Source organism: Rhinolophus sinicus, linkage group LG12 (assembly GCF_036562045.2).
Source record: "Rhinolophus sinicus isolate RSC01 linkage group LG12, ASM3656204v1, whole genome shotgun sequence".
In the NCBI taxonomy this organism is placed as follows: Eukaryota; Metazoa; Chordata; class Mammalia; order Chiroptera; family Rhinolophidae; genus Rhinolophus; species Rhinolophus sinicus.
The window spans coordinates 6,127,974-6,151,065 of NC_133761.1; the positions used below are offsets into that span (position 1 = coordinate 6,127,974).

Here is a 23,092-nt window from a genome sequence, read left to right on the forward strand (position 1 = left end):
TTTTAATGGAATGATTTGACATACACACACACACAAAATGAATAGCAAAAACATGTCCTTGGCGTTTGGGACACTACATGCCATGGCCTTCTGGCCGTCCTCTGAATTCAAAGTATCGTCCTTGTCAATCTATGACTCTCAACACCCCGAAACTCCAGGCCTGTTCTAGTTTGAGTTGAGGCTCACACCTGCTTTGCTCTAGAGACGGAACTTTCTCTGCCCCGAAGCCTGCATGACTCCCTCATTCCCACTGCAGCGAGTCTAAACTTCCTGGCTTCTCAGACTCTCTAGGGTTGACATCAGCCTAGCGAGGCAGTCCGCGTTCCCTGGGCTCCAACGCTGACCTTCACCCAGACATCAAGGTCCGCCCCCATGTCCACATTCATTCCCCTGCAGTCTGGGTGTGGCTGAGCCCTGATTCTCCTTGTCCCCGGGGCCCTACGCAGGCCCCACCTGGCTCAGCCCCGCCACAAACACAAGCTGTGAGGTGCTGCTGGGGATATGAAACTGGAGAGGCTGCTCTCCGCTGGCCAGGCGCCTACGGTCCAGTAGGGAGACGTGTGTGAATAGAAGACGTCAGAATACCGTGACGACACTGCTCCCCATCTGCCCTTGTCCACCCTGATCTGCCCCTCCACTGCCAGGCTCCTGCCCCTCAGGGCAGAACCACCCCAGCAAACATCCGCTGGCTCCCTCACGATCTAACTGGCCCTCTAACGCTCCTTAGCACACATCTGGGCTCACAGTGGGTCCCACGCCGGTCCTGTTGATGGCCATTGATGAAAGGCAGCATGGTGAGCTGGCCGAGTCCGCGGGCTATGGAGCCAGATAAATGGGGTGATGCCCTGGCCCCACCACCTCGGAGCCCAGTGGGGCCCTGGATCAGTTACTTAATGGGACTTGCTTTTCCCCTGTAAAATGGGTTTGTATGATAAGTAAATTAGTTAATATCTATAAATGAAACAGAACAGTGCCTGGCATAAAAGTCTACAGAAGTTGCTTGGTTCTTCTCCAATACAATGGGTCTAGGTCCCAGTGGTATCTCACAGATGCCCTCTGCAGGGCCTGCCTTGTCTTTGGGGCAGAAATTGTACCTGTGATGGGTCACCCACTGGGGCGGGCCTCTGTCCTGTTCCTCTGTCAGAGAGGGTGGCAGGCCCTCCCTGGAGACCTCTGAGTGCCCCAGGGACAATGAGGTGATGGAAATGGTACTGTGCCTTCTGTCTGGCTCCCTGGCCCAGGCACCCGGCAGGAGGCCTGCAGGGTCCAGTCAGGGGCAGTGGCCTCCCCGTGCCCACTGCCAAGCCCCTCACTTCCTTTCTGACGGCTCAGTTCATTAGGAACCATGGCTCCCTTTAAGTATCGCTGGGTTTGGCCTCCCTGGCGCGGCAGAGAAGGCACGTTTGTGCGCCTCAGGACTGGCGCAAGCTTCCGTTTTCATCTTTCTCCCACCCCTTTTGAAATGAGAGTGGAGCTCTCAAGGGGGCATTTTTGCTCTGGGCCTTCCAGCAGATGCTGCGCCCAGTGAGACGATGTACGTGGGGCAGCTACTCGGCCTGACTCAGTAAATGCCAGCTGCTACTGCTGCTGCTGAAGTTCAGAGGCAGCTGTGTGCCAGCCACCGGCCAGACAAGACCACAAAGTGCCCTGACATAACAAAGGCCCTGTCCGGGGACAGAAAAGGGCCTTCACCCTGGCGAGCCCCTGCTCAGAGCCAGGCAAGGGTCCAAGGGATTGCCTCTCACTCTTTATCTCATGTTGTCTGCCCCTAAGTCCTTGCATCCTTTGAGAGATGGGCAGCCTGTGATGGGATGTGGAGGGAAGGAATTGCGATGGAGCTGCTCCTGGAGCCTGCGCTGTCTGGTGCAAAGCCAGAGAGCCGTGCAGGGCCCTGGCTGAGGCTGGCACGCGAAGCAGCCCAGCTCTTTCCAGATCTGGGTTCCCAACTGCAGTTCCCAGCTATTTAACACGGAAAAGGGGAGGGGCGGGTAGGTGGAGCACAGAGAAATTCTAGGGCAGTGAGCCTGGTCTGTGTGATACCGTGCTGGCAGACATGGGTCACTATTCGTTTGTCAAAACCCATAATGCGTACGACACAAAGAGTGAGTCCTCGTGTCAGCCATGGACTTGAGTGAGTAGCAGTGTAGCCATAGCAGCTCATCGGTTGTAACAAACGTGCCACATCAATGTGCAGTGGTGATAATAAATAGGGGAAACTGAGGCAGGGGACGAAGGCATCTATGGGAACGCTCTGTACTTTCTGCTCAATTTTTCTGTGAACATAGAACTGCTCTAAATAATAAAAGCTCATATATATTATGATTATATATATGTATTTTTATAAAAAATATTTTTTAAAAATGCATATATATATTTTTTCTTTTTAATGGAAAAGGGAATGGTGTTCTGTGCCGTAAATGTACTGGGGGCCCGCTGAGTCTCACGCCCGCTCCGTTCTCCTTCCTGAGCGCTCCCTGAGGCTGGCAGTGCCTGCACCCTCTGCACAGTAGCTGCTCATCCCTGGAGCTTTGTCCCCCAGTGTGTGTGGCAGGCAGGAGACGGGCTGTCGGTACTTAGGGAGCCCGTGTCTGCACCACAATGCCGCTGCTTTCTTTCCCTGCTATGTTCTCTGTGTCTCAGTGTCTTGATTAGTTGAGCACTCCTCTATCTGGGCAGAACAGCAGGGAGGCGCAATGCAGGAAACATGGAAGCTCAGGAATGTGCCAAGCGCTAAGAGGTCTAGCAGGTAATGCAAAGACAAAGGGCCTGCGGTGAAATGAGTGCAGCTGATGGATCCTGCCCTGGACACAGAAGAAGCAGAACGCAAACGGGGCTCCAGACCTGGGACAGAGCAAGCTACCACGTATTTCCTCTTACTGCTGGCCACCGGGGTGTATCGCTCAGCATGCCACTCCAAACAGTGGGGCATGCAGTTCCTTAACCTCTCTGGGCCTCATGGTTTCACCTGTGAAATGGCCCCGCGACGCTGGCCTTGCAGAGCTGCCAAGACAATGAAAGGAGGTCACCTAGGTGAAAAGTGATAAAGGGAGCTGCTCGGTAAGCGTAATGTTCCTTCTCTCTGACTGACAGTTTCGTTTTAAGCACAATGAACAGGTAGCATTTCAATTCAGGAATGAAAGAGGGTGAGTGTTCTGGAAGTTTCCTTTGCCTCCCCCGCCGGTGCCCTGCCGGCAGCAGAAATGAGTTTGCCTTCCCAGAATCATACAAATTCTCAGTAAGATTACAGTCCATGAAATCATAATCCTCCACCCCCTCAGGGACAGATGACATATGGAAATTCGCTCTCTTCTGTCTGGAATGCTCTAAGCCAAGAAGTCAGCCACGTCTGTGAAAAGCTCCCCCTGACTGCGGTTCAACAGGATGACGTCTGAATTTTACCATCTCTTTAGAGAAAGGAGCTACTGACTTAAAAAACCATTATTAGTTGGGTATTTGAAGAGGAAAGAAAACCCAGGTAAAGCGTTCTCAGTGTTCCAGCAGCTGACCCTACTCTCTTAAAGGAAATCTGAAGTCTGTTTATCATCCACAGCTCCCACATTGGCATCTGGTCTCCTTCTGTCTTAACTTGCTGCCCGTTTCGCATTTGTTGTGCAGGCCCAGAAACTTCTCTATGGCACTCAAGGCCTCCTGCCAAGTTGTCCATCAGCCCTTATTCCCCAGCATGCCTGGCATTCATGCTGGATAGCCATCCCATTCACCCACATGCTAGTCGAGTTTGTTATTCCGGTCATGCTACCTTCCTTTCACCTGCCCAACCATATTTAGCAGGTAAGACATTCTAGGTTTTAAATGAGATCCTTGGAAAAGAGACAACGCTCCGTAACCATCCTTGAGGACCCATAAGCCTTCACCAGCCCTAAAGCTCTTTCCTATTCAGTACCTCACTTGAGCCTCATAGTAATTTTGCAAGTTGTATAATTATTCCCATTTTACAGAGGAGAAAACTGAGACTCAAAGAAAGAAAGGGTTTTGTCCAAAGTCACAGAGACAATGAATGGCTCCTCAAATTCCCAGACCAGCGTGTCTGCCCTCTGCCACAGCTGCCTGACAACTACCCTAACCCTGGCGGGGGCTGTGGGTGAAGGGGAAGATGTAGGAGGAAGATGGTGGGATTGGCCCAAGCTTCAGTTCTGCTCTGGGGGTGGGGGAAGGGCAGAGGGCATAACCAGGGGGATATCTGGGTCTGTGCCTGGAGGGGACAGGCCCGTGTTCACAAGGGCAACCAGAATTAAAGGGAAAGCACATAACTTATGCAGGCCTCCCTCCCAGGCAGATGGCTGCCCTGTGGACCCAAAAGCCATCATCCACGCCTTAGAGTTCTCCAGGGCAAGTCAACCCCAGTGGTGAGTCCTGGCTCTGCTTTTTCCTGACCTTGTAACCTTGAGCAAGTATCAAACTTCCTGGGGCTTCAGCACACACAAACACACACGCGTATGTCACAAGATGAGACATGTAACGTCCTTGGGACAGCTTCAGACACATAGTGAGTTTAATCCAAGGCAAATATTCCCTAGCCTAGGGGTGTCAGCATCATTGGAGCGTCTCATGAGCATGCAGGACGTTCCACTGAGGGCTCACCTGGGCTGGAGGAGAGCCGGAGGCCACGAGAGGATGGGATTCCAGGAAGAAGGGGCTGGGCACGCACAGAACGAGCCTTCGCTCAGGGGTCAGCAGTCCCCACAAACACCAGCAACTCACCAGAACTCAGGAAGCCAAAGACGCCCACTCGGTAGCCAGCGGTGACCACGATGAGGTTGCCGAGAGCAGCCAGGTAGGAGCCGTCCAAGGCCAGGCGCCCTTCGCGCCCCCTGGCCTCCCTGCTGTTGTGGAAGAACACCAGCACGGACGCGTTGGGGGCCTGTGGGGAACGGAGAAACGCAGGTGCTAGAGGTTGGCCCATTCTCACCCCCAGAGCTTGGGGAGGGCCCCTTCCCCATGTAGGTGCCCGACTCGGGGCCTACATTTGACTCTTCCCGTCAGCTCTGCTCTGCAGGCACACTTGATCCCATGTCGGGGGCCAAACTGTGTCCCCCCAAAGTTCACATGATGAAGCCCCAACCCCTAGACCTACACACACACACACACACACACACACACAGAAGGTGCCAAAAAATGTATACACACTTTAAGAAAGGAAAAAGCTGTGTTAAAATTATGCTGATGGTAACCACTTTGAGCACCTTTTGTAATTGCAGAAGTCAAACATGACTTGTATTCCTCTTTTGTTATTGGTATATATTATTACAATTTTAATACATATATATGTAATGTATATGTATTTAACATACATGTATACTTTTTTTGGTTCCCTGTGTGTGTGTGTATGTATGTATATGTTTATTTTTGTACCATATATATATACATATATATACACACATACAGAGGATGCCAAAAAAAGTACACACATTTTAAGAAAGGAAAAAACTATATTAAAATTGTACTACTCAATATATAGCGATAACAAAAGATGAATACAAGTCCCATCTGACTTCTGCAATTACAAGAGGTGCTCAAAGTGGTTCCCATCAGCGTCCAGACACTTCTGATTATAGCAAACTACTGCTTGAGCAATGTTGACCAAAGTGCCCACTTGTATACATTTTTTGACACCCCAGTATATATATATAAATGTACATATATATTTATTTATCTTCCTCCTAGAGTTTATGTGAAGACCAGTGAAACCAGATATAAAAGTGCCCTATAAACAGTACTGTCACAAACTTCTTGCTCTCACTGTGGCAAAAGTATATTCTCACTGGTCACCACTTACTGGACCTAGCCACGAACTCAGGGACCCGCCTGACCAAGTCTACAGTAATCACTCACTAGCTGAGTGACCTTAGGCAGGTCACCTAACCTCTCTGAGCCTTGGCCTTTTCATTTGAAAAATGGGAATAACACCTCTTATTAGTGCTACGAAGATCAAAAGTTTGCCTCTCATTGTATAATTAGTATGTGTCAGAGATCCATTGATCAATTAGTATATATACATTGTTTTATTTCCCTCAAAAACTTTATGAGGCAGAAATGTAATCTCCCCATTTTCAGACGAGGTAACTGGGAGATATCAAATTTGAGTTACTTTCTCTAGGCGAGTGAGGAAGTCATAAGTGATAGGCTGGTTTGAAGCCAGAATTTAGTTCAGCATCCACAAGTACGGTACGTCCAGCATTGGGCAGAATGGAACGCTATCACCGCCCTCATTCTGGGCTCTATTACGTCAACTAATGCAGCTCAAGAGAACTTTCATGTTTTTGGTGGCCTTATCACAAAGCTCTCAGATCAGCTAGCTGTGATCAAACCTCCAAAGTGCAGCTGAATCTCACTGTTAGTAGGCTAGGGGACCAGGAAGCAGTGACATTGTCACATGTACCATGAGATCTGTCAACACTGGGCTGGCGTCACCAGAAACTCATGTTCCCTAAAGCTCATCAGTTCCTTTTACTTTCGTGTACTCTGACTTCTCCGCAAACAGGAAACTCAAACACTCAGTATCAGGACCATAGCTGCTACTCAGGCAGATGCAGGCTTCAGACCCGGGCAGAACCAGTCAGGGTCAAAGCCCTAAACCCCAAACTCTAGAACGGCCTCAAACAAAAGTCCACATGGAAGGCTCCAGTGAAATGGCCCAAAGGGGTCACTCCCAAGGTCTTCCAAGGGATGGGCATTTCCTTGTTTGCACACTCTTTTGAATCTGGGCTCCCCTTCCCCAACCTGTGGCCCTCAAGAGAGCCTCCACCTTGGATTGTTGGCCCTCCCCTACCCGCATGGCTCGCACCCTCCCTCCACCACACCCCTGCTCAACGGGCACCTCCTGACCACCACTTAACACCTCTTATCACTTTGTGCTTCCTCCCCTGCTATATTTTTCGTCAATATTTATTTGTTTGCTGTTCAACTGTTTAATATTCAGTTGCTTATCTGTTTCTTTCTGCCTCTCTCACTAAAGTATAAACCCCCCAGAGCAGGGCTTGTTTTGTTCACAGCTGTGTCCCACCTAGAAGAGTCCCCACCCATCACAGGCTCTATATGAATATTTCCTAGAGAAGTGGATGGGAGTCACCGTGCACTGTCCCCCATGTGGGAAGCACGAGTATGTGGGAGACCCAGACGGGGCCGTGTAGGACCAGCAGGCCCTTAGCTTGCTCTCAGCCACTCGCTCAGGCCTTCACTAGGCAAGAACGAGCTAGCACGCTGCTGGGGGAGCATAACCTGAGTGGGGTGAGTGAACGTGCTCACAGCTGTGGGAACAGGGGCTGCTAATGGGGCAGACACAGCAAGGGTTTCAGAACTCACCACACTCTGAGGAACAAACACGTTGAGATACAAGCAATCCTCGCTGACGCCAGGAGAGGTGGGCATGCTGATGCCTGGCTGCCAGCAGCTGGCCCTGCAGATACAGACTGACTCAGGGGACACAACCAAGGGCACGTGCCCCATGTCCCCTCCCAGTCCACCACCAGAGGCCAGATCCCAGGCCCCATCCAAGGGCCTGATGGCCCAGCAGCTCTGGGCAATTAGGCAGCTTCAGGAACAGGGAGCTGGGAGTGGCAAGTGAAGGGAGCCCATCACTGTCCCTGCCTTGGGCCTGGGGAGGGGCATCCCCCAGGGACAAGGCACCAACCCGGAGAGAAGGGTGCCCAAGATAGAGAAGCGACCGGGATGCCACTTGGGACCTTGGCCCTTCTCTGCTCCAAGTGTGCAGACCTGTCACTGGATGAGGTGTCCTGCCTGCTTTCTACATCAGTCCCAAGTCCGAGTGTGCCAGCTTGAGCATCTCCTGGCCTAAGAACTGACACCACGTCTGGGACACACCTAATGGCAGCATGATGGCAATCCACCCAAAAGGTGACTCTACCCATCACCAAAGCTTCATTAGCACTGGGCTCTCGTGAACCAAGCTCTCCAGCTACTGTCCACTCAAAAGCCTATGTAAGTCAACGACCCCACCTGCCAGGTGGGTATGTCCCAGCTCGAATTAGTGTGCGTCTGTTCCTTTTGTTTCCCAGTGGTGGAATCTCACCCCTGGTGTTCTGCCTTTTCCTGCCACTGCCTGACTTGAAGCCTTGGCCGGCCCTTGCCTGGAGTATTCAAGAGCCTCCAAGCTCATCACTCTTTCTGGCCTGGGCCTGTGGGCTGCCCAGGAGCCGGCCACGGATGGCAAGGGACAGGGAGGTGGCAGCTGCCTTGTGAAAGAGCTATGGCTGCCTTTCGGGAGGGCAAATGCAGGTGGGGAGGAGGAGAGAGGAGAATGGCTGCTGTTTCCATGGGCACTCTGACCGTGATTGAATTAGAAAAATCACAAAATCTTCTCTAACTTGTCAACTACTAAAATGGTGTGTATGCATGGGAGGGAGTGGGTGAAATTGAAGAATTGATGAGGGAAGAAGATCAGATATGAATGTTTTTTTTTCTCTTTCTGTTTTTTTTTTGTGTTGTTTTTTTTTTGCTTCTTTTTTGAAAATTCCTTTTAATATTTTCCCTATTAGGAAAAAAATACAAAAAAATAAATAAACTTCATCTCAATTTTTTTTTCATCATGTGTTTTTTTATACATATTTCTTGCTCTGCTGTATTTCTTAGCACCATTGAAATCAGACATGACCAGGAGGGGTAAGTGACATATGCACACGACCTGCAGGCATGGCCCACAAAACCCACCCCCGTGGCCTCTTCCACAACCTCTCTTTTCTGGATGCAACAGCAAGAAGGTTCCTGCTGAAGAAGGCAGAGCTTCCATCAGCCTGGGTCCCTGAATCACTGTATGGAGCAAAGCATACTGGCCCCTCCATCACCAAATTGGCTTTATAGGAGCAAGATAATATTAAGTCACTGATAGCTGGGGGTTTATGTATTAGAGCAGGAAATGCCACCTTAACTAATACACCCTCCCACGCCCCAACCCAACCCCCCGGCTCCATGTACCACTCAAAATAGAACGCACCGCTCTGCCCCCAAGTCTCACGTTGATAGATTAGAACGGGAGAGGAATTCACCGAAGTGTGTTGCACTCGAGCCTTACCGTGGCTTGGTGGCATCCCAGGACCCTGTCCAGTTCAAGCGCTCCGGCGCCCCGAAGCGGCTCTCTGCCAGGGGTGGGGCAGCATACGGCACTCCCAGGAACTGGTCCACTTGCTTCCATGAAGTGCCCACCTGGATGGCCTGGGACCTACCCAGCAGCCGGCCGTGGGTGGGGATGGTCACTGAAGGTGCAGATGTCCCAAAACTGAGCAGAGGATTATCTGTTGGGAGGGCAATGTGGGGGAGGAGGAGGCAAGAGAGTAGTGGGTGCTCTGTTCACCAGAAACATTGGGAATATGTTTCAAGAAACAAAACACTGCTTTTTACACTTTACAAAATGTTGGTAATTCATTCAGACCCTAATCGCTTACATTTAGTCAAGTTAATTTTCAGTGTGAAAATAATAATAATAACAATAGTAGCAAAGACAGCTGACCTTTCCTAGGCACTGACTATGCCGAGTGTAGCTTTAATCCCTTCTCTCATGACTGTCATTGCATTCATTCTTCCTAAGAGACCATCCTAGGCACACAACCCCTTACTCAGGACCCTGCGCCTGGTGTGGGCCGCCATTCAGAATTCTTTGGATATTAAGAACAGAAGGACACAAACATGCAATGTGCAATCTTCCAGGGAGATGTGAAACACAGCTCCATCATCAAACATATCCAGTATTTCTGTGATAAAATGCACGAAGGGCTCCTAAGAGGGATGAATAAAGAATATAATTTCTTCATTCATTCCAGGTCAGATTTTGCTATTAAATGAGTTTGCCACACACTTAACAAAAAAAAAAAAGAAAAAAAAAAAGTTCTGACTTAGAACTTTGGATTTCAGAATTGCAACTAAGGAACTGGTGAGGAAACAGGGGTAGGGACCCAGGGTGGGTAGCTGCCAGGACGGCAAGGTGATGTAGGATTCAAAGCCCACCTTTCTAAACCTCAACTCTGACCATGCCTCATTCACACAGGGTCGAGGATCAGTTCAGGGCCCCTCTCTGGGCCTCTGCCCAGGCCTATAAGGCCCCCCACTTCCTTTGTTCGTGTCCAAATGCCACCCGGTCCAGTAGGTCCAGGCTGGCGCTGCCGCCATCACTGCTCTGTGCTCCCAAGGCACCTTCTATCCCGTCCGTGTAGGGTTAACATCGGACACAGGATGAGCCTCTCTGCAGCCCTGTCGCATCTCTTCTGCTGCACTGTCTTTCATTCATTCACTGATTCAATAAACTTTTGTTGGGCTCGGCTCAGTTTCAAGTATCACTTTCAGGGACTTGAGAGAAGCCTGTGTTTGATTCCCCACTGGGCTTAGGGCCTTGCACAGAGGAAACACTGGTGGGGGGGGGGGGGGAGAGAGAGAGAGAGAGAGAGAGAGAGAGAGAGAGAGAGAGAGAAGAGTCTCTTATTAGTTCAGCAGGTGTGTTTGCTTCACTCTGTTTCACTGCCAGTTGAATGAGAGAGAAAGCTTTGCTGTTTCCTCTGCAGCTCCTTCTATTTAAGATACATATATGATGACTAAAGGGGAGCATGGAAGAGGAAGCAGACAGATAGACAGATGTTTACCTGTTCCTCAAGAGCTAGGCATAACGCAGTGGTTCCATTGGAGGTGATTTTGCCCCCAGGGGACGTGACACGGTCTGGAGCCATTTTGGGTTGTCACACGGGTTGGGGAGAGATGCTACTGGCACCAGGTACGGTAGAGGCCAGGGGTGCTGCTGAGCATCCCACGAGAGGTCGGATCAGCCCCCCAAGTAGGAATGAGCCAGGGCCCCAATGTCCATGGCTCCTGGGTTGAGAAACCCTGCTGTGATGTGTGTTCATGACCTCCATGCCCCTGAGGGTCAGCATGCTGAGCAGGAACCCACGGGTGGTCCAGGGAGGCAGACCTGTGTTTTATGTGCTGGACCGGCTCATTGGGAAAACTTCATAATGTTGCGGACCCTCATGTTTCCCACCTTCAAAATGGGAACAACAGTAGCCCCCACAACACAAAGATATTAGGGGTAAATAACATGAGGGTTGGAATGTTCCAGGCCCAGGCCTGGCAAATGGCAGTTGCTCAACATATACAGAGAGCGCCAAAAAAAATGTCTACACATTTTAAGAAAGGAAAAAACTGTATTCAAATCCTAATACTCAATATGTACCAATAACAAAAGATGAATGCAAGTCATGTGTATACATTTTTTTGGCACCCTCGGTATATGAAAGAAAGAAAAGGGAAGAAAAGAAGAGAAAAGAAAAGAAAACAAAAGAGGGAAGGAAGGAAGAAAGGGAGGAAGGAGGGAAACTGAATGAAACCTTCTCTGTTGCAAAAACATTGGCGAGTGTGCGTGAGGCCTCAAAATGAAAACTCAGGATGGAAAGAAATTGTTGCTGCTTTTTAATCTGACCTCAATCACAAATCAATGACTGATCTCACCCACACAGTTCCTTCTCATAAGATTTCCTGTTTCACTTGTAAATCACCAGGTCTCGGGCAAGCAGGCAAGACAGTGACTACTAAAGTAGCAGAACCCTCCGTGGCCAGTTTCTTTTGCTCTGCAGCAAACAGCCACATTTTCATGAACGTGGCATCATCCGAAGGGGGAGCAAAGGCAGAGAATATAAAAGCTAGGAATTTCGAGGGAATGCAGGCCTGCTTTCCCACAGACAGTGGCATTTAATCCTTCCTGCAGAGGCTGACCGATGAATCCCAGACTGAATGAGATCCAATATGGGGAAAATGATAGCTGTGCAGTTCCCCATTTTGAAATCTTCTGCAGAAATGGTGAATTCTTTTCAGAATATGCACATATTTAGGCCATGTAGGTATTTCTTAGCTCCTTAGGTTAATATACACACACATCATCGTTCTATAAGTGCCCTGGGTACCAACAACAACGCCTGGGTAGATACATACAGGTGAGCATTATCTGCCGGAGGTGAGCATTTCGCCTGGAATTTGAGTCCCAGAGAATTAATAGAGAAACTGTCTAATTTGTTTTCCAGAACTCAAACCTCAAAGCTAAGGACGACCATGTGGATTAGCTACACTGTGGGTGGAATACACTGATGGAATCTCACTTGACTAAATAACAGAAATGTCCAGCTAAAGGACAAGACTTGAGATCGAGGGCCCAAGAGCTCAGCATACAGCAATCGAAGCATTCCCAGGCCCAGGTCCGTCTGAAGGCTGAGGTGAAGGAGGGGTAGAGGAAGAGGAGGATATCACAGGCTCAAGGCAGGGTGGGGACAAATGTGGTGCTGCCTGGGTTTATAAATAAAGTTTTATTGGCACACAGCCACGCCCATGGATTTACATACTGCATCGCCTGTGGCTGCTTTCCTGCTACGATGGCAGAGCTGAGTAGTTATAACACAGATGTGCAGCTGTAGAGCCTAAAATGTTTATTATCTAGCCCTTAACAGAGAAAGTTTACCGACCTCTTCTCTGAGGGATAAGATGGGAGACATAGACAACATTTCTGAGAAGTCATTAATTCCATCTGGTTAGCATGTCTACTGGGGAAGGTGTGTCCCCCGGTCCCCAGTTCCCGGGTGTCCTGTTATACACATCTTACCTATTCACTTAGTGATGGATTTATATGTGGCCCTCCCCTTACCTGCTTTATCCCTGGATCCCCAGCACCTAACACAGGTCTGACACCTAATAGCACCTTCTGGAAAGTTTTTAAACTAAACTGAGCCAGGAGCAGCTGCCCCCTGTAAAAGGACTGTGATTAGTCAGTGTGGCTTTGTGGGAAAGAGTTGCACCTCGAGACAGGAGACCTGGCTCCAAGTCCCTGTTCTGTTATCACTCGCTGTGGGAAATCAGAGTCACTTAACTTCTCTGGGCCAGAATCTCCTGGTGCCCAAGAAGGGATAAAACGCTATCTGCTACCTCACAAGATCAGTGTGAGGACCAAATGAGATAAGGTATGTGAGAGAACTTTCTAAACTACAAAACAGTAATAAAAAGTGGCTGATTTAATTATTTTACTAAGAAACTCAAAGGCCAAAATGGCTTCTAACTCCAAGGAATAAACAAAGAAAGGTGGCACAGAAGAGTTCTACGTTAGAAGTAGGGTTTTCCACCTTCCTTCAGTCCATCCCAGGTGAGTGCTACCTAGCCCAGGATAAGCTTGGCCAACTTTCCTTTAAGAACTTCAAAAGCCACTGCCTACAAGTCACCACATGCTCAGACAGTCCTTCTCGGCCATACCCAGGCTCCCAGGAATGGCCCCAAAGTCACAGGGGTGGACTTACTCAGCTTCCGGTAAATACGGGTGGCCTCTTCACGGAGCAGAAGTTGGCAGTTCTGGGCCTGCAGGCTATGCGTGCAGATCTGGGTGTCAGGATAGAACACACACCTCACAGTCCCAGGTCGAGTCTGTAGAGCAGTGACAAGGCAGGCCTGGTGACGGGAACACTCTGTAGAGGGAGAAGAGTGAGGCTTGGGTCTCAGAGGTGTCCAAGTCATGCATGACGTTAGTCATGCATTCATCCAACTCATGGATCCAATCATGCACCCGTGAATCCGTGTATCCCTCCAGTTAGGCATTCATGCATCCACACATCCATCCATCCATCCATCCATCCATCCATCCATCCATCCATCCATCCATATACACATACATATATCTATTCATAGATGCATCCACAGACCCATCCATCCATCCATCCATCTATCCATCCATCCATCCATCCATCCATCATCCATCCATCCATCCATCCATCCATCCATCCATCCATCATCCATCCATCCATCCATCCATCCATCCATCCATCCATATACACATACATATATCTATTCATAGATGCATCCACAGACCCATCCATCCATCATCCATCCATCCATCCATCCATCCATCCATCCATCCATCCATCATCCATCCATCCATCCATCCATCCATCCATCCATCCATCCATCCATCCATCCTTGCAATCACTCTCTTAATCACTTGAGCACCTACTATATATCCCAGGTACTTTTTTAGGGACTGGGAAGAAAATGGTGGTCATGAGGGACCAACTCTCCCATCAATCTATTTTCCATGTAACAGTAAGGTTTTCGGCTGATTATTTAATTCATAAATGTGCTCTTGTCATCCCCCTGTTTAAAACACCTCCATGCTCCCCACTGGCCTCGGGATTAAGCTACAGCAGACGAGGCTTTCCACATCCCAGCGCTTGCCTTCCTCTGCAGCCTTGTCTTTCCCCTGCTACTGTGTTTGCCTGAAAATAAGACCTAGCCGGACCATCAGCTCTAATGTGTCTTTTGGAGCAAAAATTAATATAAGACCCAGTCTTATTTTACTATAAGATCGGGTATAATATAATATAATATAATATAATATAATATAATATAATATAATATAATATAATATAAGCTCTTATATTAATTGTTGCCCCAAAAGACGCGTTAGAGCTGATTGTCCGGCTAGGTCTTATTTTCGGGGAAACACGGTACCATCTTCGTACCTACCACGTTCTACCAGGAGTTATGTCATTTCCCATGTGCCAGGTCCTGCACCAGACAATTTAAATTATCCATGGCATTCATGGTTTTAGTCCTAAAAACAGCTTTGGAAATGGAGCCACCTGATTCACTTGTAAGCTGTGCCCTGCCTGAAGTCCTCATTCATGGCCCAGTCTCGGTGTTACGGCACCACCTGGTTGTTCAGTACACAGCCTGTACATCTGTACATGGCAGCCCTGTCTGTAACATATGCATATTGTTCTCCAACATGTCAGGGAGGAGATCCCTGGAATTTCACGATTGGAGGAGCGTGAATGTTATCTAATCTCAGGCTCTTGCAGATATTAACATCTTCGTAGAATATTCCTATCAAGTAGCCACTTGGTTTTTGTTTAAATATCAGTGACCAGAAACCCTCTAAAGGAAGTATGCATTTGTGGACAGCTTTGCCTATTAGAAAGTTTTTCATATTGCACTGAAAAATGTCTCTTGACATTGGAGTTTAATACATAGGTCTTAGCTTTGCCCCATGAGCCTGGCCGGAATAAGTGTATTTCTTCCTCGCCGTGACGGCCCGCCTGTAATCTCAGGACAGCCATCCTCAGTTTCCACTCATCTCCTCTGTGTCAGACTAGGCCCTACATCCCTCCTCTGACCCTCCTCTGACCTGGTTCAATGTCACTCATTTTCTGAGGGGCGTATCCCCATGGAGACCTTGTCTCTCATTTTCTGAGGGGCGTATCCCCATGGACACCTTGTCACTCATTTTCTGAGGGGCGTATCCCCATGGAGACCTTGTCCCTCATTTTCTGAGGGGCGTATCCCCATGGAGACCTTGTCCCTCATTTTCTGAGGGGCGTATCCCCATGGAGACCTTGTCACTCATTTTCTGAGGGGCGTATCCCCATGGAGACCTTGTCACTCATTTTCTGAAGGGCGTATCCCCATGGAGACCTTGTCACTCATTTTCTGAGGGGCGTATCCCCATGGACACCTTGTCACTCATTTTCTGAGGGGCGTATCCCCATGGAGACCTTGTCCCTCATTTTCTGAGGGGCATATCCCCATGGAGACCTTGACATGGGCTGACCCCGCAGGAGGATGAGATGACTGCAGAGGAGGGCACACCAAGGGTCTTCTCCCCAGGTCACTTCCTTCCTGCCAGGCACCCCAGGTTATCTTGGGGTCTCCTATGTGTCTCTGCAGTCAGGATCTTGAACAGCACTTATGTGAGAGCGACTCCATCCCAAGTAACCCCACTATGTTGGTGGAAACTGCCCTTACCCGACAGACAGAGGTCTCGGGCAGCCGGGAAGTCGCTGGTGGCAGCAGTGCTGACGTGGGCCACAGCGAAGGTCCTGATGGACGGGTCAACAATTACTGAAGAGAGGGCCAGGGACTGCCACGAGTCCAGAGTGACTAGGAGAGAAAGCGGGGGACAGTCAGGCACGCGCAGTTTTCACCTGGGGCACAAAGCCCATGGAGTGCCACCGGATGCCCCCAAAAGGCAGCCCCAGGGCACCCTCCTCCCGGTCCCCACTCCTTTATCCATCTCGCCATTCTACAAGTTATTAAGAGTTTTTTTAGAGCCAAGTTCTGTGCTCAAGCCTAGGAATGCAAAGGTGAAAACACAAAACAAACAAAAGCATGGTGTTTCTTTGAAGCAGCTCACAGCAGAATGGGAGAGAAGTCAAGGCAAACATCACAATGCACCTGTTACAATGCAGTGATTAGAATGATGCTAGGGTGCAATGATAAACAGAGTATCAGTGTTGCTATGGGATACCGTGTGTTGGTCCTCGCAGACACCATACCATTTAATCCTCCCCCAGCCTGCAGACCGACAAAGGACCATTGCCCTCCAAAGTGGACATTATGGTGTGCTGCCCAGGCCACCTCCAGGACCGAGGGTCTCATTTCTCCAATCTTAGGAAGTTGGTGTCTGGGGGCTCACGGCTGAGTCCCTTTCCAGGAATTGCCTTTGATCTAGGTGAGCTGCCTACCCTCCCCAGGGTCAGCCTGCATCCAAAAACTAGTCCATGTGGGCACACAAAGGCCCAGCCCCTTGCCTCAAGACGGGATGCCGCTGAAGGGCCAGCCCAGCTTGAGAGCTCACTGAGGCATCAACGGGGCCACTGCCTGGTTTTCACTTCTCCCACTGCCAGGCCTGCCCCCTTGTTTCCTTATTGGTGCCGTTCCCAAGAGCACTGAGCCCTGAACTCCCTGCATGCAAATCTCCATGGCAGAGTCTATTGCCTGGAAAACCTGGTTAAGACATCCTGTTTTAGCGATGAGGGCAGTGGGGCACAGAAAGGTGAAAATAGGTTGCCCAAGGGCGTGCCATTCTTGAGGGTAGAACAAGACGGAAACTAAGTCTGTGCATCCACAGAGCCTGTGCCCTCTGACTGCTCCATGGGGCTGCCTCCCACATCCGGTACACAGGACGTGCTGTCACGGCAAGAGAGAGGGACATTCAGATGTGGCTGCCACAGAGACGCTTGGCAGAGGTGAAGAGATCTGCCAGAAGCCCTGTGTCCCTGTGGGGACAGAGGTGACTCTAAACAGGAGGCTGAAGCTTCCACGGCGAGGAAGGACTGTGGGGCTTGGTTGATGATGTATGATAATTCTATCCACAAACAGCACTAAAGAGAACAACATGCTTCCTTCCAACATAGGCTTCCATGATCATTTGCAAGTGCTAATTCTAGAACATTCTAGGGAGCTGTTGAGTGGGGGCATGATTGAGAGTTAATGGCAAAATCTATTTATTTTTTGTGGTATTTTTCTTTTTTTTTTCTGTCTTTGACTTTTTTTCAGAAGACCACAGTGGTTTACCCTTATAATAAATGTTAGCATTTACCTAGTGCTAGCAGAACAAGATGGCAATCTTATGAGCTAACACACCCCTTTGCCTCAGTTTCCTTGTCTGTGAAACGTCCTCACAGGTGATCTATGCAGCACCGCAGGTGAGGCGCCTCCTTCACCAATGAGGAGTCGGAAGCTGGGAGAAGTTACATGGCTTTCCAAGAACCCAGAGCTGGACAGTGACCAAGCCAGAAATAAACCAGGGCTCTTGGCTCTAAGCCAGGGCTCTTTCTGTCCCCTCTGAGCTTCCTACATAGCTGAGCATCCTTTCCCGAAATGTATCCCCAGGTTTGAAAAGTCCATTGTCTTTAATAGCACCACTCGTTTAGCTGTGTGGGGAAGCTTGTCATTTTTATCTCAAACCTGTCTTTGACACGCAGAGCACTGCAGGGTCACTAAAATTAGAATGGTAGGCAAAGTACCCAAACAACCTAGCGCCACAACCTTTATTGTTTGTTTCTCAAATAAAAACAGAAAGAGAGAGGAAAACGCTTATCCAGAGAGGTCACCACGTAACCACCAGATTTCACATGGACTCAGCAGGAGGAGGGAGGACCCCAGACTCGTCCTGGAGCTGTGAGGCCATCCTCAGAACCAGGAGACGCGTCTTTCTGAACTCGGGACCTGATTTCCTTGCAAGAGACACTGGGCTTTCATTTTCTTAAGCGTACAGGGTATGTTGCTATTTTCATGGTCAGCACAGGTGGCATTTTCACAACATGACCAAACTGAACTGCATATTTTTAGGTGATGAGTACACTGCAATTTCACAGAAGAGTTATGATAGGGTTTCAGGACCAAACTTGCCAATTACGGTCTTAAAATGGAAGCCCTGGCCACACTCTGCGTTTAGATTGATGTCTGGGGGAAAGCGCTCTAATTGAAGGGCGAATTTCATCTCCAAAGTGAGAGCCAGCTCATCTGTCACCATCCCAGGGCCTGGAGCCAAGTCTCCGCCACACCTCGCACCTGTCCCCATCCTCCTGCCGGCAGGAACCCTTGGGATGAGTGATTGCTGTAGTGTAGGATCCAGCATCTGGGGTCCGTGCTTCTCATGAAAACTCTGAGAACAAGTTCTTTGTCAATGCAGAAGCATCGTGAAGCAGGAAAGTTGGACCCCTTGGTAGCATTTCATGTGAATTTACTGTTTGCTAAGAACCAGGCAACACTGTTGCATTTATATTTGCTATAACCCATGCTGCGGGCATCGTCCCGGTGCACAGCTTCCAAACGAGGAAATAGATCCGGTAACACTCCCAAAGGGCTTACTTAGCTGACTAGTGGCAGTGTCCAGGTTTGAGCCCAGCCCTTCAGGTTCAAAACGCAGGTTTACTACAATGCCACACCTCCTCTCCCACGAAGGAGGCAGTGGTGACAGCTTTCAGGCTCACCCGCTCCAGAAGCAGCATCTGTGGTGTGTTGATTAGCTTTAAGTTTTTTCTTTTGTTTAAAATATATTTTATGGATTGCAATGCCAGCATCACTTAGTTTAAAAAAGCATAATCTCCTCTTGAACTGGAGATGCCGTGTTTATCATATATTAAGGACTTACATGTAAATGACTTTTGTTTGGTGACTATGTATTCTTTTTCATTCGTTTTCTTAATTCTGGTTCTACCCCCACACTGCTTAAACTATAGTCATTTTATAATATAATTTATCATCTAATGGTAAAAGTCTTCATATATATGTGTGTGTGTGTGTATACATATACATATATATGTATATATATACATACAAACACATATATACATATTAGAAATATTTCTTGGCTATTTATTTATCAGATGAAATTCAAAACCATTTTGTCAAGTTTCAAGAAGGCTCCTTTGGGATATTAATTGGAAAAATTAATTCAAGTAAAAATTTTAAAAATTTTATTATGTTTAATTTTTGATGTCATTAAGAATGGAATGGGATTTTTTTTTTTTGCATTCTACTTTGAAACTGGTTATTATTGTGAGCTCACTCTCAGTGAAACTCACAGACTAGTTGAAACTATTCTGGCTCTTCTTTCTAGGACTACCTTGACATCCGCCTCAAACCAGATTCCAGATTTAGCGATGGCGTCCAGCAGTGTAACTAATGATTGGATCTGAGCATGTGTCATAAATGAGACATACTTGAGTTTCGCTACCCGGTTCCTTGAGTTTATCCCAGCTCCTCTCCTTAACAGATCTGTGACTTTGGGCAAACCATCTCCCCTCTCTGAGCCTCAGTTTCCTCATCTGTAAAATGAGGATATTACAAGATGCTCTCTCCTCGGGTGGCAATCAGTAATGAATAAGTTACTGTAAGTGAACAGCTTAGCACACAGCCAGTATGGGGGAGGTGAACTTAGCGAATACAGACGCTGTCACTGTCTCTGGGCCAAGCTGCTGGGTTTTCCCGACATTTCAGTCACTGTCTTTTCAAAAGTGTGTAGGTCTGAGCCTGACTGAGGTCCCAGAGGGGGTTCTGTAAGGCGTGTAGGAGCCCAAACCACAGCGTTTGATATCAAAACCTTCCCGACTCCCACTTCCTCTCTCCTGACCCAGCCTTGACTGACAGCACCTTGCTTCCTGCCCTCAGCACCTCACCGTCCGCCCTCTGGCCTGTGACTCTTCGGTCAGGTCATTAGCACAGTGGTACCAGGCAGTGTGCGTGTCTGACTGGCCACTGAGCCTCCATCTCCACAGGAGACCTGCTGCTGAAAACAGTACCATTTGTGAACGGCAACGTTTCAAGGTTTTACAAGCCCGCACATCCCAAAATGAACTCATCACTGCCCCTCCGTCTAGCGTGGTCTTCGCCCCCACACTGTGTGATTTTCCTCCTCTGGTAATGTTTCCAACACCCACTCTGTTATCCAACCCAGAAATCCTATCGTCTCCATCGCCTCCCCCCTCTTTGTTGGGTCAGCTCTGCCTTCTCAGCCCCTCTGGGAACTGTCCTTTCTTTTCCACCCCAGGTCTGGCCTCATCAGTTTCACTCCAGCTATTGACACTCCAGTTACTGAGACCCAGACGGGCCCCCCGTCACCAGTCTTGCCCCGTCTCACGCCATCGTCACACTGCGGCTGGGGTCACCTCCCAATCTGATCACGGCACTCACTGCCTACTGTCCTTGGGGTAACAGGCAAAGCCCTCGGAGGTCTCCAGTGGCATTACCCCTTGCACTTTTATGGGGTGAGCCTGGGTGCACCCCAAACATATCATATAATCATAAGAAATGGAAAGAGATATCGCTTTACTATGAAACTTGAGTTATTTACATTGACTCACATCAACCCTCCCCAGAGCATATAGGAGTCACAGGGAAGAAAGGTCACAGAGGCGCGCCCCAAGGTCAGAGGTCACTCCCAAGGTCACAGAGGTATTCCCCAAGGCCACAGCAGGGAGTCTGGTCTCAGACCCCAGCACCATGGTCTCTACTCTGCCTCCCCATAGCATTGGTGAGGTTGAATGACAAGACCCACCCTTCTTCCCAGCAGCAAATGTACTTCCTGTCAGCCCTGGACCCAGACCCTGCATGGTGGTGGGGAAGAGTCTTGGCGACTCTTTCATACTGTAAAGACCACCTGGTATGAAACAGTTCTCCAACTGTCTAAGACCTTGGAGAACATGCCCTTGGAGGAAGATGGCCATGCCGAGGAGGAACGGCGGTCCTGAAGGGAAGAGAGACTCACCAGTGACGTACAGCCCCTTTCCTCTGTGGTGGGATATACTAGCAACATGGAGTGGGCAGGCATTAAGTGCCTGAAAATTCAAGATTATCTGAGTCCATGTTACAATACACTGCTGATGTGAACACAATCCTTATTTTACACGAGAGAAACAAGCCCCAGAGAGGGACAGTGACTTGCCCAAGGCCACCAGCTAAAAGGCAGCAAGTCAGAATTTGCACCCGAGACAGTCACATGGCATGCTTTTCCCACTGTGCACTGCAGCGGGGGGCATGGGTAGGGCACAGCAGAGAAGCAGATGGCAAGGTGGGGACAGCTGGGGGCCCTCCAGGACTCCAGGGCACTTCATAATATGTCAAGATACTTTTCTCCCCTTCTGGAAAGCATTATATTGCTTTTAATACAGACTAAGAAAAAAAAATCTCTAGACTAGAATATATTTGAAATTTTCCACCAATATACGGAAAACCATGTTTAATTCAATTTCCTTTCTTCCTCCCTCCCTCCCTTCCTGCCTTCCTTTCCAGACATCAGTTAAAGAAGAAATGTTTCATTTTGATTTCAAGACTTACTTAATTTCAACCATGAATAACAGCAAAAAAGCAAACAAACTGAAAAAACCCACATCACTGCAGACCTGTGTGAATTCAGTAGGGACAGGTCTGTCGCTTGCTGGCTGGGGAACCGAAGGTAAATTCCACCTCCGCACTCATCTTTCTCATTTGACAAATGGGAGGAATGTGCTTTCCAATGTTTTTGAATCAAATCAAAGTGCAGAAATGTCAAACCAGTAGCCAATGACAACCTTCTTTCCAACGTTCAAATAATCACAGACCCATTTTTTTAATGAAAAAAAAAAAAAGAAAATATGCTTTTCTTTAGACTCACCAAGAATAAAGATAATATGTGTAAGCTTTAAGACTTCCAAAAGAATACCGAATTCTTACTGTCCTTCTTACAATCAGAACCCCAAAGAACCCCTTTCGGCTCCTTAGCACGATCAAAGGATTAGTCCTGGGTAAGGAAAGAGCTTGAGGAGACAGAGGAGGTGACTTCCACCCCCAAGCCAGCTGGCTGGAGCCAAATATCACAATGTGAAGCGTTTCAGGCCGGAGAAGCATTTCAGGTTCTGGGACTCCCCGCAACCTTGAGCCTAAGCAGAGCTTTCAGAGCTAAGGGCCGCCAGCCGTGGCCGGTGGGGAGGTCACCTGTGCTGTCATTATCAGACAAGACAGACACTCAGACATCCTGGTTTCTCATCAGTCGCCCAACTGTCTTTCAAGTGAGAACCACATCATGCTGAACTATTTTTGCACTTGTTAGTACTCAGATAAAAAACAGATGTTCCTTTGGTAACAGAAAGAAGAAAAAAGATACCCTTGTTGTGTTGTGACCATGTGAAAGATGATGAAAATGGGACCAGGATTGCCTGTTGACTTAGCATTTCTTAGGAGAGAAGTTTCTCATATGTACTGGGCCATTTGTCACATTTAAAACACTGAAAAAAAATACCTAGAGACGTATTTACTTCTGCTCAGCTTCCAAATACCTATTTGTTAGCTCCCCAGTGAGCAAGCTTTCATCTTTAACTTTGCATCCCAGAGCTTAGCAGAAGGATGACAGGGGGTACTGTGGGCTGAATTGTGTCCCCCGCCCAAGACTCATACTGTGAAGCTCTTACCCTGCTCCTTGGAATGTGGCCATGTTTGGAAACAGAGCCCTCACAGAGGTGATCAGGTTAAAGTGAGGTCATCAGAAGGGTCCTCAATCCAAAATGACTGGTGTCCTTATAAAAAGGGGACATTTGGACATAGAGTTGTGGACACAGGGATCGTGACGTGAAGACACAGAGAGAAGACGGCCATCTAGAAGCAGTAGAGAAGGCTCTGGAAGGTTCTGGAATAGATCCCTCCCTCATGGCCCTCTGAAGGAACCAACCCTGCCGACACTTTGATCGTGGACTTTCAGCCTCCAGAACTACTGTTGAAGCCCCCAGTTTGTGGTAGGTATTTTGTTATAGAAGCCCTAGCACACACAGTGAGCGAAGACTCAGTAGAAGCA

The 23,092-nt window shown here is 48.6% G+C and overlaps 1 protein-coding gene across 1 annotated transcript in view; it reads right to left on the reverse strand.

Moving 5' to 3' along the window:
• LOC109443560 (thyroglobulin) overlaps positions 1–23,092 on the reverse strand; it is a 158,227-nt gene that overhangs the window by 90,359 nt on the left and 44,776 nt on the right. Inside the window, exons 12-16 of the mRNA XM_019724102.2 lie at positions 15,787–15,921; positions 13,290–13,454; positions 9,047–9,266; positions 7,321–7,414; positions 4,720–4,879 (exon numbers count right to left, since the gene is read on the reverse strand). Coding sequence (XP_019579661.2) covers positions 4,720–4,879; positions 7,321–7,414; positions 9,047–9,266; positions 13,290–13,454; positions 15,787–15,921 — 774 coding nt within the window. The remainder of the gene's footprint in view (positions 1–4,719; positions 4,880–7,320; positions 7,415–9,046; positions 9,267–13,289; positions 13,455–15,786; positions 15,922–23,092) is intronic.